Below are 20,305 nucleotides of genomic sequence, written 5' to 3'. Positions count from 1 at the left end.
ATATTGTGCTTTTGCTTTGTTCCCTGGACCCCAGCCAGGTGCTGGCTTAAGCAGGGCATCTCTTTGAGGACAGAAGTGCTGCCCAGCACGGGAGGCTTAGCAAAGCACCAGCTGGCCTCCGGAAATGACAGTGTGACTTCAGGAAATGACAAGAACCATCCAGCGCCCACGGACCTTCGTGAAAGGAGCATCATGACTATTCTTGCAAGTATAAATGAGAACAGAAACGGAAAAATCTCAACAAATCAATGAGACTTACCAAACTGGGGCAAGTAGTTCCTAAGCTCAACACTGTGCAAAAGCTGGAGTCTGGCTGCTGCCACACCCATATATGTGACGGAAATCGGTATTTGTGGGGACCATGACTTCCCCAGAGAATGCAGTGCTGCACAACATAGATTTGTGGGGTATTAATTAATAGGATTCTTAAATAGAATCTATGATCCATTAAAGTGTGGGTTAGACCAAAAAAAAAAAAAAAATCAAACGGGTTTCTTTGCCGAACTCTGTCCCAGTCTGACATGCTAATGTGCACTGGGGCTCTCCAGCCGGAAATCATGGCATGTTGTATTTTCCAAATGTATCTGACCAAGGGAGGCCCGTTCATTTGTGGAGTATTTCTTAGAGGCCACCTGGCTTGGTGCACCTTGCCTAATTTTACAGCTGCCTCGGCAGGGTGGGGTCCGCAATGCCCCATGTTACTGAGTAGTCACTACGTTATAGAGGACTGTGTGCCTTCCTGAGTACTGTACTGCCTTACCGAGTAGGTACTATCTTACTCAGTACACACTGCGCCACCGATCAGGCATCAACTCCGTGCAGAATACTACACCGCACCAGTTTCCGTGGCCATGCCCTGCCTGGCATGGAGCCAAACAGGTCTGAGAGGCACCTAGGAGAGGCCCAGAAGTTTAAACATGTCACCTGATCCCTTCACACCCTGGCTCCCCTTCCTGCTGTCATTGCGGGCGAATTTCCAGATGTCCTGGTGAAACACCTTTTTAGCACAAACAGGCATCGTTTCCTATTTCTGTTGCCACAATAGGAAAACCCAAAGACTGTACCTCACCGATAGGCTGTTACTTTAAAGAAATATCTTTCGGAAGTTTTCATAGTAATTCTTCTGAGATTTTAGCGAATCACAGGAGAAGGTGAAAAGCTGTTAATTCCAGATTCTGGGGTTAATTAGCTCCCTTATATCATGTGCCTATAGGAAAGTATAGCAGGTGTGGTGAGAGAGACACGTTTAGTTTCCTTTTAACGGGCTCTTAAATCAGGAGATATTTTAATTGCAACAGAGAGCAAGACGGTACAGGAGAGGAGACACTTTTCTAGCAGGATTCGCCCCCAACTTCTGTCTAGTGGGGGCTGAGACGAGAAGACGCTCAAGTCCTGTGCAGGATGCTCCGGTAGGGACCGGGGAAAGGTGCCTCTGGCCGACACTGGGAGGGAAATTCAGCAGATCGTCCCCTCCTGTACAGCCATGCAGAGCCTCCCCGATCTCGGCCCCCGGGGAGCCAACAGGAGCCACGTCTCTGCAGGGACCCCTCCAGGTCCTGTCTCCACGGTGGATTCAGGCACAGGGGTCACGCAGGGGAGGTGAGAGAGGCCTCCTGCGCGTCTGTATGGACGACGTGGCCACTCCTCCTCCGTCCCCCATGCTGTCCCGCCTCAGGCCTGCGCTTCCCGGACACCAGCTGTCACACAGGAAGCCGGGGCCTCTCTTTCTCCCGCCTCCTTCGCTGGCTGGAGCTGCAGGATCATGGCCTGCAGAGTCTCCTTCACCATCTGGAGCTCCCTCCTGAGAGACTGTGCGAACGTTGTCAAGGAACACACGCGCAGGTGACGGGCGGCCCTCTGCAGCCTCCCAGGGATCAAATAAGAGCGCGTGTGCCTGCCGGAGGCAGATGGGCCCTGCCGTCTAATTGAGGTTTCGAGTTCTTCCAAATTGTAGGAATTAAATATTAATACAAATTTTACACTTCTTACAAGAGCGATTGCAGTCTCTATGAGGCCTGAGGTTAGACTATCTCAAGAAAGCCTTAAGAAAGGAAAAGGAAGACTCAGCTCTTAGACCGAGACAGATGGCCAACTGGGATGCGCCAAGGTACAGGGTCAGCGTAACTGATTCCTGCTAAGCCCCAGGCTGGGCTGGGGCAACTGCTGCTTCTGAGTTCTCAGACAGCTGGAAGGGCAGAAGGCTGGAAAGGAGAGCTTCCTCAAGAATTCCAGGATTTGGGGGCCACCGTGGGTCTGGGCTCAAGAGTCGTGACCTATGTTGGCCATGATCCAGCTTTATCACCTGGTGCACATCACTTGGAACCTCGGTTTTATCATGAAACAATGATTTCTAAGCTCCTGCAGTTTCTACTCTGCTGTGCCGTGTTATTTATACCCCCAGGTACTTGTGAAATAGCCGTTCAGCCTACTCAAGGTTTGACAGAGTGCAAGGAGCCCCCCTTTTCTGGGTGGGCTGGTTGGGGTTTCTTTAAAGTGTTGGGTTGTGAGTTTCCTGACCTATAAAGTTGTTTCTCCCGTAGAGAAGACCATGACAGAGAAGTTAGCAAATAACAAATAAGGCTGTCATTCTCTTAAGAAAGGAGCCCTTTTCTGGGACTACATTTAACAAATGGTGGCTTTTCTATCCACGGTCAGGTCCCTGTTTCCTTCTGTAGCTGGAGTCAGAACAACTCAAAGATAAACAGGATGAGAGACAGATTGAATTCTTTTAGTTTCGTAAGCAAATTAATTTAACTTCATCCAAGAGGAATGAAGGGGAATATGGAAATATGTCAGTTAAACATCACTTCAACACTGTTAAATCATCATTAAATGAGGTCAGACCACTTAAATATTAGCAGACCAGATATGAAGAAAACAGAATGCTTTGGGAAAAGTAGCTTGCAGAGATCTTACCACTCGTAGCCAGTCAAGGCTACAATGTTGTTTCATTTAAGTACAATGTCAGTGCAATGTCAAGAGAAAAAGATACCCCCCAGGTTATGACTTTAGAAAGCTTTCTCTTTCTTTTTTAAATAAAGAACTCCGGAGGATCCTGGGAATTATGCAAATGAACTTCTCCTAAGCGAAAATGCTGAACCACCCTGAAAAACTTCTGGCAGCTTTTCACCCTGAAGCTGCCCTCCAGACTTCAACTTCTGTGTAATTTACATCCATTGACTATGATGGTTCACTCCTTGCCCTTGAGCTTGAGGTGGAATGAGGGTGGGGATGAGCGGGTGCAAGGAAAGAAAGAATCCCATATTTATCTTTTTTTTTTCTTTTTTAAAAGGCTTCATTTTCCTCCATTTCTCTGGAAAGCTCGGCTAATCTTTACTGAAAACATATATGACTTTATGCGAGTAAATGCATAAGTGGTCCCAGACTAAATACCAAGCTGCAATTTAATCACAAAGTTATGTTCCACTTATAAAGAGTAAGCATGGAGCTTAAGTAGTTTATGAATCCTGACAAACTTCTGAGATTTAATTGCCTTTGATAATGCCGCCTGGGACTACACGCCCCTACTGGTAATAGGCTAAAAGATGGCACAGGTTTTTAGAGAGAGAACGGACCCAAAATGAGATGCTTCTTAAAGCACTTGTACAATTTCTAAGCCCTGGCATATCATACTGAAAGGCTTTTTCAAAGAGATGGAGGGAGAAGCCACAATGGAAAAGGGCTAAGTTATAGAATTAAAATAACACATCAGCCCCTCATACGACAATGTGCACTGACACAGAGGAGCCAGAAGATAGAGATTGGAGGAAATGATCACCAGCAACGGAAAGCTGGCAAATCATTTAATGCTTTCTCTGTCTTACTTGCAAAATGCAGATGCTCAAAATCTCTCCTCTACCTTCTAGAAGGGATGCAGTTCGATTTAATCTATATATTAATTATATTACATTAATATATAAATACACATATTTATTATATATTCACATATAATATATAATAAATATTACATATTAAAGTAATAAATTTAACTATTTAATAATTATCTTATTACTAATAAAATCAATTCACAATTAGATCTAATTGTGAACCTAATTCAATTCCAATTCACAATTAGATCTTCAAAAAATGAAATCAAAATATAAAACAAAACTAAAACAGATATTCTCATACCTTCTTCATAAGACTAGAGTTAAAAGAAATATTGTTTTTCCTTGGGAGCATATGGTGCCTTTTGTGAGGCACTAGGAGACTTAAGGTTTATTTACTAATATAGCAGATGCAGCAAATGCCTTAAGCTCTGTCAAAGCAGGACTGGATATTGCAATCCTGGAGGCCTCATTTAGTGAGCCTATGGAGTAATGATCATCAAAATGATTAAAATCAAGTTTTTATTACAACAAGTGTTGGTGAAGATGTGGGGGGGGGAGAAAGGAGCCTTCATGCACTGCTGGTAGGAATGCAAACTGGTGCAGCCACTGTGGAAAACAGTGTGGAGCTTTCTCAAAAAAATTAAAAATAGAATTACCATGGGATCCAGTATTTCCACTATTAGGTATTTACTTAAGAATACAAAAACACTAATTTCAAAAGATGTATGCATCCCTGTGTTTATTGCAGCATTATCTACAAGAGCCACATTATGGAAGTGGCCCAAGTGTCTACTGATAGATGAATGGATAAGGAAAAAGTGGTGTGTATATATATATATAATGTATATTATATATATAATGGAATATAATATAATGGTATATGTATNTGCAACAACATGGATTGATCTAGAGTATTATGCTAAGTGAAATGAGTCAGTCAGAGAAAGACAAATATCATATGATGTCATTCATATGTGGAATTTAAGAAACAAAACAAACCAGAAAAACCCAGCCTCTTAACTATAGAGAACAAACTGATGGTCACCAGAGGGGAGGTGGGTGGGGGATGGGTGAAATAGGTGAAGGGGATTGAAAGCATACTTAACATAATGAGCATTGGGTGACATATGGAAGTGCTGAATCACTATATTGTACTAATATAGCACTGTATGTTAACTATACTGGAATTTGAAAAAAAAGAACTAAAAATGAATCATGTTCTTATTTATAAAATATTCCTCTCTAACCAACCTGTCTGTATGATGCCTTACTAAATATAAGTTCCAAAACACTTTGAATGCACTAAAATGGAAGAGAATCCTGGGCAAAATGTGGAGTGAGGGTGGGGGGGAGAAGCAAGTTACACAACAATTTATACGGAATTATCCTAATTTTACAAAACAAACCACAAAACACAAAAAAACTCTAGACACAAGAGATTTCTAACTAGAAAAGTGCCTTAGAAAGACACAGTGGTAAACTTCCAGGTATTGGTCCCAGGAGGGATATGTAGCCTCCCCCCGCCCATACTTCTGTAATATTCAAATGAACATGCATCCTTTTATATTTAAATCAATGTGTTTATAAAAGAAATCACTTGAAACATTCCACCATTAAGCAGTTGGGGAAATAAAAGAATAGAAAGCGATCCTTGTTCTTTCCTTAACTCATTCAGATATTTCAAACATCTCCTAAGCTCCTGCTGTGTACTAAGGAAGGTTCTGGATATAGGAAGCCGAGGAGTAAAACAAAGTAATGCCCTCATGGAGCCTACTGCCAGTGAGTGGAGCAGAAAGCAAATCCATATGGGCATGTATGTGGACTGTGAGATGGGGGCCATAGAGGGTTGGAGCAGGGAAGTGACTGATCACTCTGGCCACTTTCATCACTAATAGGTTAAAGCGGCAAAGGCAGAAGCATGGAAATGCATGGAGATGGTGGTTACAACAAAAGACAAGAAAAGATCACGTATTGAACCTGGGTAGTGACCATGGAGGTGAGAGGAGACCAGATTCTGCTTATGTTCTGAAGGTACAGCCAACGGCATATGGCGATGGACCAGATGTGGAATGTGAAGGAAGCAAAAGTCATTGGGAATGCCCAGATTTTTTAACTAGCCAATGAACTTATAATTTATCAAGGAGAAGCCTGAGTATGTGTTGGACTTTTTTTTTTTTTGAGGACGGGGAGACGGTGGGAAGCCTACTTGTCAGCCAAGAAAAGAGGTTGAATAGGAAGTAGACATGAGTCTGAGGTTTGGGGTGAGATCCAGCCTGCAGACATGAACTTGGAGGTTATATCGAAAAGTATATTGTAAGAAATATTTTCATACTTTCTCACTGTATTCCATTTGATACAGCTAACCAGGATCTTGAGGCTACTAAGTAAAAGAATAGGTCTAGAGTCAGAGTTTCTGACTACCAGTCCAATAAACTCAAAGTGGAAGCCCACTGACATATTTGACTTTGCGGTTTGTCCAAGTGCTGAGCAAATAAAGTAAAACTCCAGTATTGAAATCTTAGGGATATATGACTTGGTGTTCGCTATCTAATATAAGAGAAAGTCTCAAAGAGCTGAATGATTCTTGTGATGCCTATGCCATTGAGACCTCTATGTGTTTGCAGTTAGTAAAGATGTAAGACAGTAAGTCACCTCTCACAGATGTCATCCAGGAACACAGGGGTAAGACGATTTTGCCATTTCGGGCAGCCATTTGCAAAGACCCTCAGATTCTTTCAACGAGGCCTTTTGTTTACATTTAATAACAGTTGAGGTTTTGACTGTCAGTTGGGTTTCCAAGCAATCATTTTAGCAGCTTGGTCAAAAGTAGGTCAGTTCATCTGGTCTGGTGAACAGCTTCTCATTTGCTAACGTGTTTCTCCAGATCAGCGGTGATGCCTTGGCAACCACCGTGGCTGACAGTGTGAGGAGATTCACCTTCATGAAAAAGCCCAAGGCGAAGAACACCATTGCTGAAGAGCTGAGAGGAAAGCCTCACCCATACACGTGACCTGTGTCAAAGGGGTTGATGCTCTCACAGGATAAACTCTTCTTTGTGCTCACCTAGCGTCAAGTTCGCATTGTGCCAAGCCAGCAGCAGGACAGCCCAGTGTCCACACTGCCTCCTAGGTTCCTCTCCCCGCCCCACTGCCTTTGGTGGAAGCCCCTGGAAGAAAAAAAATCCTGGCCACCATATCCACATCTGCTCAGCACACACGATGCTTTCAATAACCACCTGTTAAGGTCTACTTGGCTTCCCAAGTAGAGTTAGTTCTGTGATCTTCATGGTGTCTCTTCCAGCCCTTTAAGGCACAGCAAATCTCCCCAGGCTCCTGTTGCCTTTGTTCAAGCTACATATTAGAAAGTTGAACCAGACAAGGGATCATAGGGGGATGTTATGTTTGTGCATGTGCCTGGATGTATTAGAGCATTTGCATGCTTTTGCACCACCAAAATGAATCGATTGGGCACCATGCATTCCCTATCAGTGGATAGCACAGAATTCCATGATGGTCTCCTGGATATGGAGGCAAATAGGACCACAAAGAGAAGCAGTCTGTCCCCATCTTATCTGTAATTCAGAGGGGGGCAGAACTGCCCTGGGGGCTTTGATATATGCCAAAAGTCATCCCAATCTGAGATGCGCTCTTTCTTTCCCCTCTATAGTGTGCTGTTGAAGTGTGGAAGTTGAAGGAGAAAAAAAAAAAGTGAGAATAAATCTGCTTAAAAATCCACCAAACTTGGATGGTTTTCAGTTAAATCATTCTCAACATGGAGGAACCATTCAAAATGGTTTTCAAAACATAACTGCTAATTCGGACCCCGAAGGACTGTGAAATTGCACTAGAGACGCAGACTAATGCTCTTGCAAATCCCGACTTGACTGGCAGGTGAGTCACACCTCCTGTCCTCTCCTCAGACACCAGGCATGAGTCACCTCGCTGACGCCAGCTCTTCCAATTAATGGTGCAGACTTTCTTCAGACACTTGCTGGTACAGTAGCAGTCATGGGTCTTTGTCATTGTTTGGTCATGCGACATGTCATTTAGTGAGTCTGTTAGAATGATGAAGAGACATAGTCTATTTTTTTTCCCTTCTTGGAGCTGTCAATCCAGTGTCTTCTTCACAAAAGCAGGACACTCCCAGCAGGCTTCTGGCAGCCCCAGTATCAAGTCAGGGTATCCAGGGGATCCATTTGGAAACTCATCTCTACTGTCAACAAGCGGCTCACTCCCCTGTTGATGCCTTACTAACAAGACTTTCTCACACACATGTCTTATGCAGAAGCCCAGTGCCCTCCACATAACGAAAGAGCATTCGTAGCATCCAGGGCCAGAATCTTCTGGACCTGGACATTCACTGTGGACTCATGTTAATCACATTCACACCCCATCATGAGCACACTGGGCTCTGGAAAAGTGCTTGATGGACTCAAAAATATTACACTCATGGTGTAATTCTTCTGTGTTGCTGATGGCAAGCTGTTTCTTTCAACCGTACTCGGCTTTGTGTCTTTGATCAAGAATGGAAACACAAACCAGTGTGAGTTTGGCTGGAGGATTCTGCAGCCTCTTTGAATCCATAGATAAGGTCTAATGTGAAACAAGGGTTTTGGTTTGTGCAGGGAGCCTCTGCAGAGCCTTGTAAATATGTCTTCTTATCTTAAGGCATCAAGCTCCACTCAAATCTAAGTGCCATTTTGTATGCGTTCAAAGATATCTTCTGTGTATTTGCTTTTAATCAGTGACACAGAACAAAGCTTGGGCTTCAGAGGAAAGTTTGGGTTGAAATCCATACTGCGGTGCAGATTTTCTTTGAGGGGAGGGGAGGGGAGGGGAGTGTCTTCAGTACCTAAAACAGCATTTCCCAGACCTGGTTTGACCCCCCCCCCCACTATGTCTCTACTTATCTCAGCAAGGATCAGCAAAATTCTCAAAAAACATGTCAATAAAATACTTGTATTATACCTTAAAAACTTTGGAGTAACTGTGTGTTCCACAGAACAGGCCTGACCATTTCCTTAGAGGCAGACCCACCTCCCAAATGGGCCAACGAGGACCACGGAGCTTGCCACTCATTGGAAATGACCCTGGATGAATCACGTAATTGCTAAGCCTTGGTTTTCTCAACTATCAAGTAGGAACAATGATCTCTATGCATCTGCGGCTGTTTTACTAAACTTAAATAACTTTTCATTACAGGCCACTGTGTGGTTACCAGTGGACTCATTCAAGCGTCTATGATGCAATAATGGAGTAAACCCACCTTGAAAGGTCTTACATATAAGTGGGATACGCCTGAAGCTTTTGACACAAACACTGAAAATGTTGAGGCAAATGGACTTATAGAATGTCATTTTCTACCAAAAACCTAGCCCTTGCCATGTCCAAACACGTTCGAGATTTTTCCTGAATCTAGCCTCATGAACCTGCCAGGCACATGTTACCATCCACTGTTGCAGATGAGGAAAAGCTGAATCATGAAGAGGTTTTATAAAGTGTCCATGGTCTTGCTGCCCCTGAATCTTGGATTGGCTGGAGGGCAACTAAAAGGGGCTTATTTATACACAGCTCTGTCCCCTCTCAGCCTCCATCCCTGCCACCTGACCCTATTAGGGAGAAAACCCAATTCCCTGGAACCAAACCCGACTATAAAGTTTAGAAAAGTTAGGTCTAGAGACCAACACAGACCCTGCCTGCTGCCCTCAGACTTGCTGACTTCACTGTAAGCTTCACGGTACACCCCTTTGGGGAAAGCCCCCACCTGCCTGGCTGGGGGCCAGGGACCCCTCTCTACACATTGGCTCTCTGCATTGCTTGCTCCCAGGGGCCCAGGCACAGATGGTCATTTGCCCATTTGCTGGAGCCCATGTCCTCTTAAAGTACTCAATACTAGGTGATCCACGAACATGGAATAAGCAAAAATGCAAAAAAAAAAAATTTCTTCTGCTGTTTCTTTGGCCAACTTTCTAATATTGACTTAAACAACAGTTTTGTAAAAGGCAGGAAATTATGAAGAACAGAATGTCTGCTTTTAAAAATCTACCTTGAGCAATGTGAAAGTAATCATTGAGATTAAGTTGAAGAAATTTCCTGCTAAGTTTAATAGCCGAGGTCTAAGATGTAAGGTTATAATGAGGATGGAAACAGTGTTGAATCCATCATTAAACTGTGTATCTGAATACTTGCGATTACGATTAGTCCTTGGCCATTCAAAGCTACTTACACACACACACACACACACACACACACACACACACACACAGTCACTCAAGATAAAGTATAAAAAGAACTGGAATCCTGAGAAGTGAGACAGCAATGAGAAGCAAATATTTCCCACATTATAGCTACATTTCCCACAAACGTACCTAATAAGAGTCACACTACTGAATAGAAAAGATGAATGAACAGAGAAGTGTTTTCATCTACAGACGTGTCCACTTCTGATTGAATCATTGAAAACTGACAGGATGGGGCTGTGTACCCCTTCATCCATCCGCTCGCCATTCTATTTGCCCTCAAAATAACTAGCCAGAACTGACAACACCCACAGATCAGCCCGGGATGTGCTGCTTAATACAGACACATAACGAAGCCAATGCTTCAGAAGGTTCTCAGGCCACCTTGCTCAGTGGCAACTAGTGTTGGCAAAGTCATCTGCAGATGCAACACCAAGTATTTGGAGTTTAATGCAAGAAGGAACTGAGAGGGAGTGATCCAAAGTCCTGTTAATTTTGATACCCTACGGCTCATTACAGAGCAGAATCGTATGGTAACAAAAACCAAAGATGGATTTGGGTTTCTTGATATAGAGAAGCCCCTAGAAAACTGAGCCAGTCAGTCCCACTGCCATCCGAGCCCCAGAAACCCAGCTGCCCACCCCCTGAAAACTGCATTTTGTTTTGGCCTTGTGTGTGTGTATGTCTGAACTTCATGATTAATGTTTAATGGTCAGGCTTAATAATAAAAAATGCTGAACTACCAAAAGCTAGAGAGCAAACATCACACACAGGGTGATCTCAGAGATTTAAGGTGTGCTGGGCTATAAATAACAGTTGTATCCATTGCCATGTGCTGGGGCATGGAAAACCTGAGTATTTTTTTAAGACTTGCTTTTCCAAAGCAACCTAGCAGGTGCTTACTCTGCAAGATGAAAAGGATATGAATGAGATCTTCATCATGACTGTGGACTGCTGTGTGCAGCTGATCTTCTAAGTACAATAACTTCTTGTCTATGGCTTCACATTTTTCTCCAAGTTCTGCAGAAAAGACGCAAGATTCCTGGCCAGAGAAAAAGAACAAGGTCACTGGTAAGCTATAGACTTTTTCAGGGCCACGAGCCCATCTGTACCACCCAGGGGTACCCAGAGGGAAGATCTCCCAACAGAGCTCTCCTGGATTCAAACCCCAGGTGCACCATGCCAGAACCTCTTTGTCTTCCCTGGAGGTCATTCTTAAGAAGACATGAGCCGATTTCAGGTTATGACCAAGTGACTAGCTCCACGGGTGACCCCCTCCCTTCTGTGGTCATTTCAAAGGCTATTTCCAGTATGTCAACTCCTAATTGTTGAATTATCAAAGGGGAAGCCTGAGTTTTTCAGCGGCATCTGTGGGCAGACTCACATATAACAGGAATTCTAACCCAAGTAAGGCTGGGGTTGAGTCATAGGGGCAACCAAGCTGATCTGTCAGAACAGAGCTATTCCTTGAAGGGAAAAGGAATCTAATAGAGCACTGGGTATTTATTTACACACCAGTCATGATCCCTGAGAGTTAGATAACTAAGGAGACTTTATTTTATGTTTTATTTGTTTAAATGTTTATTTATTTATTTTGAGAGAGGGAGGTATAGAGAGTGACTGGGGAAGGGGTAGTGAGAGACGAATACAGGGAATCCCAAGCAAGCTATGCATTGTCAGAGTGGAGCCCAATGGGGGTTTTGAACTCATTAACTGTGAGATCATGACCTGAGCTATAATCAAGAGTTGGATGCTTTAACCGACTGGACCACTCAGGCACCCAATTAAGAAGACTTTAAATGCCATGAGGTGTGTATATATACAGCCGCTGCTGCCACCACCACAGGTGCTAATTTGCTCTCTCTCTCTCACCAGTGCACAAGTCCCATTAGGGCAGGGGTGCTGAATGAGAAGGTGAATGGTGCCTCGCTCACTGCGGGGAGCAGAGCTTCTGACGCATGGCGAGCACAAGGTATCCATTGGTTCCATGAATGAATATCCAAGTCATGGAGCCCCTTCCTTCTCAGATGCTTCCCCTTCAAACTTCTGTCCCACACACAGGCCCCAGAATGCCCTCTTTATCTCACTTCCCACCACAAAACCACCACAGAGCAGAGTCCACACTCTCCCCCTTTCACAACCTGCCACTAGGCCCACTCCAGTTCCCCTCTTACCCTTACATAGAGCCTCATTTTGGCCAACTGGACAGCCCCATTGCCTTCTGGCACACTATTCTTCCTGCCATTCTGATATGCATTAGGTTCTCATAGGCATGGGCTATCCATTCATCCCAGACCCTTAAACGCAATACCTGGTATGTAGAAGCCCACAGAGGTTTAGAAGAAAAGAATGAACAAGGTCAAAAAAAAATGAGGAAATGGGGCATCTTAGAATAAAGGAAAAGGAAAAGGGCAGCATTATGCTTAGTGAGATAAGCCAGACAGAAAAAAACAAATATTGCATGATATCACTTCTTTGTGGAATCCGAAAAGGCAAATCAGTAGAAACAGAGTGTCAAATAGTGGTTAGCAGGGCCTGGAGGGTGGGGGTGGGGAGATGTTGTTCAAAGGGACACACGTGCATCTAGAAGATGAGTAAGTCCTGAAGATCTAATGCACAGTATAGTGATTACAGTCAACAATATTATACTATAAACTTCAACAACGCTAACAGACTAGATGTTAAACATTCTCACCACAGCAAAGAAATGATAATTATGTGACGTGACAGAGATGTTAGGGGAAGCTAGGGTGATAATCATATTGTGATACATAAATGTCCCAAGTCAACATGTTGTATACCTTATTTTAAAAAAAAATTTTTAATGTTTATTTATTTTGAGAGAGACAGAATGTGAGCAGGGGAGGGGCAGAGAGAGAGGGAGACATCGAATCTGAAGCAGGCTCCAGGCTCTGAGCCATCAGCACAGAGCCTGACTCAGGGCTAGAACCCATGAGCAAGATCATGACCTCAGCCAAAGCTGGATGTTCAACCAACTGAGCCACCCAGGGACTGCTGTGTATCTTAAACTTATGCTCTATTTTATGTCAATTATATTTCAGTAAAAGAAAATAATAATAATACATAATCAAATAAGTAAGCAGCAAAAAGTAAACTCAGAATTAACATTTAATGAAATGGAAAAGTAATATTTTCCCAACCCAGAGTGAATGTCTTAAAAGGTATACTAAAAAGAATTTTGCACAAGGAAAAGAATTAAGATACATATTTGGATTAAACTGCAGGGTAACTACAAAAGCTATAATTAACACCCAATAAGAACAACAAAATGCCCAGGTGTGGTGATATTAAAAAGGCCTTAGAGATCATGAGTTATGCAATATTATAACTGGAGTCCATGAATAATCATTAAATCCAGATATGTAATTTAATATTCATGGTATTCACTCCAGAATGCTTTTGAGTTTATATCCCAGTTGGGCAACTATATTAGAATAGAACGGGGCTAAGGGGAACAACAAATAACTATTGCAAATATTGGAGATCTTTTATACTGCAAGTAAATGTATATACAGAAGGGGGAAAAATCTAGTGACAACCTCATACAATTTTCAAGGACAAATGGACACAATTAAACAAAAAGGCATGTGAAGCATGCATGAAGGTCTGCCCATAATTGACCACGGCTGGTATGACAGGAAGACGGCGAATATATAACAATCACATATACATCCGTATTTTACTGATTCTGAAACTAATAACGTTATCATTCAAAGATGCAGAATTACAAGGCAGACAAATTGTGCGGAAGCAGAGACGGTGGGCACTGAGCGATGCCACAGTCATGTGTGAAATAAAGGAGATACAATGAGAAAGAGCATCTGGAAGAAAATTATGGACACAGGTGAAAGCACAAGTCCTACATGGAGAAAAGCATAGTGGGATTTTAAAAAATTTTTAATTTTTTTTTGAGAGAGAGAGAGAGAGAGAGAGAGTGAACAGGGGAGGGATATGGAGAGGGAGCCACAGAATCTGAAGCAGGCCTCAGGCTCTGAGCTGTCAGCACAGAGCCCAATGTGGGGCTTGAACTCATGAACCGGGAGATCATGACCTGAGCTGAAGTCGAACTTAGTCGAACACCCAACTAATTGAGCCACCCAGGCACCCCAGAAGAGCATAGTGTTTTTTGGGGAAAATATAAATGACTGAAAATACACTTGAAGAGAGGGAAAAACAGAGGCTCAGAACTTGGACCCAAGGAATAGAAAGCATGGAAGATGGAGCCAAATGACTTAATCCTCATGTCCAGGCTAAAACAAACACAAATCAAAGCTGAATTAAATTCCTTTAAAACATGGCTTGATGTTCCACATCCCCCACAAACAGAGAACTCCTTCCTCTTTGCCTTTTAAAATTGTGTACAGACTGATAGTGATTGCATGAATTTGGGAAAGCAATTTCAGACATGTAGTAAAAACTGTAAGTTGTTCATTGTCTCTGATCCAATGATTCCATTTCTCGAATGTATCACAATGAAAAAACTTTTATTTAGATTTAACTACTTTTTATTAAGCCTTTTAAATAAGTATGGGAAATGTTATCATATATGTTAAAGAAAAATGTATTTTAATAATGCAAAAGAAATTGCATTAAAAGCATGAGAAAGAGGAATTAACTTAAATGCCGAACAATAAAAGTGGTGGTTAAAATAAATTCTGGTATATTCGATTCATAGTTAGCTATTAAAATCATTTTTAATACAAAAATACTTAATGATGAGGCAATACACAATAGATAAAGCATGAAATATTAACAATTATTATTTTAAGGGGTGGTGTTATAGAACATTTTTATTTTCTTCTCTGTACCTTGTTGTATTTTCCATATCTCTGAAATAGAAGAAAGAAAAAAGTTACCGAGAATGCTAGTTCACACCATAATAGAAAAGTATGGAAGAAATACACCTGAACATTTTAGAAAACAATTTTACAGGTTAAAAAGACACAAAGATGGGTGCCTGGGTGGCTCAGTCAGTTAAGCATCTGACTCCTGATTTGGGCTCAGGTCACGATCTCATGGTTTGTGAGTTCAAGCCCTGCTGTTGGCATGAGCCTGCTTGGGATTCTCCCTCTCCCTCTCTCTGTCCCTCCCCTGCTCAGGCAATCAGTTAGTCAATCAATCAGTGAATAAATAAATGAATGTATGAATAAATAAATAAATATCCCTACATATTAAAAAAAAAGACACAAAAAGGCAAAAAGAATCAAATTCAAAGAGCTCAGGGTTCTATGACCACTAACAGAAGATCTGATGGGCATCTTGACGCTGGCTGCTTCCCTCAGTTATAGAATTTCTACAAGGTTCCTGCACAAACCACTCCTTGGTGGCCCCACAGATTCTGCTCCCGAACTCCCGATCCTGTATGTGGCCCCGGGTGGGTGTTATTTGAGGAGATTATGACTTTACCATCATGTTCTCACCTGGAACCTCAGGAATCTAGGCTAAGACCCCACCCGAGCAGTGACATATCGGCAGATATGTGGGGCAGATTTACATATTTCTACTGAGCTGGTGAAAAATTCTACTCTGTCCAAAGGAATCCCAGTCATTCGTAGAGGCCAAAGTGGGACCAGAGCCATTGCTGCAAGCTGAGCACAGTTGCAGAGGTCCTGCATGTTAACCTTAAACTTGAGGGACAGGTCGGAACTTCCTTGTATTTTCCATGCTCTGCCCAGGTAGGGCAGAGTGCCTGTGTGACCACAGCAATACAGCCTTCTAGAACCTTGCCTCTCTACTGTCAAGAGACAGTTTACTATTCCCTCCCCACCCTCACCTTGAGCTGGGCTGGGCCGTTGAGAATCCTTCAGGGGACAGAACGTGGCAAAGGTGACTTGCCTGCCTTCCAAAGCCAGCTCATAATACATGATATGGTTTCTCAGATCACTTTCCCTGGAATGCAGCCTCCATGTTGTGAGGAAGCCCAGGGCCCATGGTCAAGCCACAGGTCTGGTTGACCTGTGCTTTTCAGGCACTGGGCTCCTCTTTGTTTGAAATTTATAGCATTGGCTTCCATTTTTACTATTAAATTAAATATGGAAAAAAATAACATCCAAAAACCAGAAACCCCACATGACTGATCCTTGATAATAAACACATCACCCACTACAAAGTCACTGGTGGTCCCAGCTGAAATGGAATTCTCTAGGATTTGTGACTCAGACTGGATAAAGTACAGGTTGTGTGGCATTTCAAAGCGGCCTTGAAAACTCTCCACTAATATGCCCCAGCAGCCAGACACGGACGGGAGTAAGTCTTCAAATGATCCCGAGCTCCACACGCGAGTCATCCAGCTAACATTCCAACAGTGTGGGGCAGAGATGGCCCTCCCCACAATGCCCCATCCAAATTCCTGCCCCACAGACCCATGCACACAGCTGATGGTTGTCCTAAATCACTAAGTCGGGGTGATTGGTCACACAGCCACAGTAACCAGCATAGAGGGCTATGCGTGCCCTACACAGGACCCCGCGTGGGTAGGTGAGACACAATGCCAGCAGGAAGTGCGCTCTCACTGGTTCTCGGCTAAAGAGCCACCCCCGACACTGACTCGATCTTGAAGGTCAATAACGTGCTAAGGCTCACGCTGGTCTGGGGGTGGGGAGAGAGGTCCCAGCCGTGCTCAGAGCTGCAGCGATGAGCTGAACCGTGCAAGGAGATTCTGATGAGGCACTGCTGTGCCTCAGATCCCCAGATCCCCGGCTCCCGGTCAGACGCGCAGGCAGGGCTACTGGCCAGTGCAGGCACATATCCTGAGCAACGATTTGCTTGCAATAAGACCACCGGAGCCTCACTCCCTTCTACCTTTGGGAGAATTGACTCTTTCTTTAGCAGACATTCAGCACAGCAAGGTGCTTCCAGCACACGAGTTAGAAGTAACGGACCGACGGATTTCTGTCTTGGTATCTCGCATTCACCCGCGGGCACACTCGCTGCGTGGCATGAAGGACAATATGGCTGCACTGTTTGAATGGCTCTGTCCTCCTCAGAACGTCACAGACCGTCACGCTACAGTCACACAGGATGGCAGTCTCCACGGGGGGCATCAAGCACGCTTTCTCTCTTGCTTTGAGAACACCTTTCCTGAGTGTGAGCTTTTAAGCTGGTGGGTTTTAAGGCTTTACAATGCAGAGATGTCATGGCAAAAGAACTTTACTGTCGACTATACCTTAGTTTCTGATTTTATCCATTTTATTGGTCTAAGCCTTGATGGAGAGTTAAAAACAAGCAAAGGAAACAGAAGCTATTAAAGGGGCCCTGTTTGCTTGTCTTTCAAAGAAGTCGTCCCTCCATAAAATCTTGAATGGAAATCTCTGGCAATTTCTGTTAAAGTGAACTGTAAGTCAGCTATACTGTTGGGGAGTTGCCGGCTAGGGATATAACCGCATGAAAATGAACCCGCTCATCTGAACAGCCACCTTGTTTCCCAGGACATCAAATGGATGCATTTATAAAGGGCCACCACCATCAGGGCCACTTAGGATGTCATGAGCCCTTCCTGGAGGATCTTACTACCCAGATGCTTAGGAATCAACTAGTTCCATCTTCCTTTCATACACACGGAAACATCTCAAAGAGCATGAAGGTCACACACTGGGAAAGTAGCAGGTTGGGGTACAAGACACGGACCTCCCATATCTAGCAGGGTTCTTCCCTCAGAGTCTGACTTAGCCGGCAAGAGAGGACATACAGGAAGGGATTTTTGTGGGGCTGGCCAGGATGGGAGTTGGGGTGGGAGTGGGGGGCACAAAAGATGACGGAGAGAAATCAGAGAAGTAAACAGTGCCTGGAGATGTCACCTCTCTTCCCTTCCACCCTCGGAACTCTGCGACATGTGCTGCATCATTCACAGGGTGCTTCCTCCGGGACTCAGATACACATCAGCTGGATGTGGTGAGGATGGCCGCCAGGACAAGCTGGCTGTGGGGGTGAGCTAGGAACCTTTTGTCCAGATGTCCACCAAACACAAGGCTGGAAGTAGAGGGAAGCAGGCGAGCCACCCACGAAGGACAGCGAGGTTCTTCTTTCCAAATAAGAATCTGAGAGCCTCCATTGCTTACCTCTCTTATCACTGCAGATTCCGAATAGCATTCTCTGACCATATCCAGCAGCTCTTCATGCACTGGGCTCCTCTTTGCTTGGCATATGTAACTATCGTGTCCATTTTTATTATTAAATTCAATGTGGCAAAAAAAATACCAAAAAACAAAAACCCCACATGACTGATCCTTGATTATACACACATCACCCACTGCACAGTCACTGGTATTCCTACTGAAATGGGGTTTTGTAGGATGTGCAATTCTGAATGAATGGAGTAGAGGTTGTTAGGCATTTCAAAGTGGCTTTGAAAACTCTCCAGTAATTTGTCCCATCAGGCCATCTTTTCAGCAATCCAAATTATGAATTTTGTTTTCTTTCTGTACCTCCATCCCTTCACTTAGCCCTCGGAGGATTTTCCCTACGGATTAAATGAAAGAAATAGCACCAGGTAAATGGCCACATTGTAGAGCATTTTCCCTTCTCTGCCTGGTTAATACCATCTCTCTCTTCAAACCCCTGCAGATTCAAGGCACCTGGTTGTCTCAGTCGCTTAAGCGTCCGACTCTCAATTTTGGCTCCAGTCACAATCCCAGGGTTGTGGGATTGAGCCTCACATCAGGCTCTGCAAGAGGAGCCTGCTTAAGATTCTCTCTCACTCTCTCTCTCTCTCTCTGTCGCTCTGTCTGTCTCTCTCTCTCTGCCCCTCTATCCCACTTGCTCTCATGCTCTTTCTCTCAAATAAAAATAAAAACATTTTTAAAAACCCTGCATGGGCACCTGGGTAGTTCAGTCAGTTGAGTGTCCAACTTTGGGTTGGGTCATGATCTTGCAGCTCGTGAGTTCGAGCCCTGAAGGGGGCTCTGCACTGCGAGTGCGGAGACTGCTTCGATCCTCTGTCTCCCTCTCTCTGCCCCTCCCCCACTCATTCTCTCTTTCTCTGTGTGTGTGTCTAAAAATATATATCTGTGGTGTCTCTCTCTCTCTAATATATGTATAATGTTTTATTTATTTTTGAGAGCGAGAGAGAGAGAGAGAAAGACTGAGCGTGAGCAGGGGAGGGGTAGAGAGAAAGGGAGACACAGAATCCGAAGCAGGCTCCAGGTTCTGAGCTCTCAGCACAGAGCCCGACATGGGGCTCAAACTCACAAACCACAAGATCATGACCTGAGCAGAAGCCAGATGCTTAACTGACTGAGCCATCCAGGTACCCCCTATATGTATATATAGGGCTCAAGCATGGTATTTTTTTTTTTAATTTGGAACATACCTGCCTGTCTCTCCCATCAGAAGGTAGCACAGCAGTGATCTGCCATTCCTGTAATGCAGTGACAATGCCTGCTTAGCTCTTCAAAGGTGCTCAGTAAATGTTTGTTGAAGAAACAAACAGGGATCCTTCTTTACACCACGTCTGGAGGAATCTACGCTGTTTCTCAGATTGCAGTACCCAGGGCATCCTCTTCGGAGTGTGAAGAGCCTGGCAGGAGGCCTCTCTGAACACAGTCCCTTTCTCTCAATGAACCAGGAACAGCCTTGCCTGGGATCCCTCCCTGCTTTCAGGGCCACCGGTGAGTCCCTTCTATACAAATGCACCTTGTGCGGGCCTTAGAAAAAGCCCTACATCTCCTCTACTGGCCCTCCACCACACAGGTACGATTTGGGAGCACCAACTCGGCTGGGCGGTATTTCAAATATAATTTGCCTAACTCACCTCCTGATCAAAACCTGTAGACCTGAATGTGTGGGCAGAAGTGTTCAGCTGTGTTGAATCAGCACTGGTGTCCCCAAATAGCTGTCCTACTCACCAAGCCCAGGGAGTGCGATTGAAAACAGAAAGAGGATTTCCTTTGTCGGGCAAGACTTGCCCATTACGATGACTTTCTAAAACACTTATTGACAAAAGTTTGTTCTCAGATGCGAAAATGCATTCAGGTGCTCATCTGAGTGGACGCCTACATCTCACACTCTGGTGAAAACCAGTCACACACTCCGTGGCCCGGGGGGTTCCGAGGACTTTTACTTAGTGGTATTTCCCATAAACAAGGCTAAATCCTTGCCTATAACATTTCGAAAATAGCAACAGTGTTAAAAGGAGAGCCCAGACTCGAAGGGTAGGGAATATATTACATAACAGTAATTGTTTCAAAATGAACTAGTATCTGGTAACAATATTTCCTCA

General features: G+C 43.9%; 1 protein-coding gene across 1 annotated transcript in view; it reads right to left on the bottom strand.

Moving 5' to 3' along the window:
- Positions 1-472: 472 nt before the first annotated feature.
- Positions 473-20,305, bottom strand: part of DISC1 (DISC1 scaffold protein) — a 303,581-nt gene continuing 283,748 nt past the window's right edge. The window contains exons 12-13 of the mRNA XM_077751688.1: positions 10,993-11,110; positions 473-1,811 (exon numbers count right to left, since the gene is read on the bottom strand). Coding sequence (XP_077607814.1) covers positions 1,672-1,811; positions 10,993-11,110 — 258 coding nt within the window. The 3' untranslated portion in view covers positions 473-1,671. The remainder of the gene's footprint in view (positions 1,812-10,992; positions 11,111-20,305) is intronic.

This window comes from Crocuta crocuta, unplaced genomic scaffold (genome assembly GCF_008692635.1).
Source record: "Crocuta crocuta isolate KB4526 unplaced genomic scaffold, BGI_CrCroc_1.0 scaffold59, whole genome shotgun sequence".
NCBI classification, from domain to species: domain Eukaryota; kingdom Metazoa; phylum Chordata; class Mammalia; order Carnivora; family Hyaenidae; genus Crocuta; species Crocuta crocuta.
This window is presented reverse-complemented; position numbering and strand designations above follow the sequence as displayed.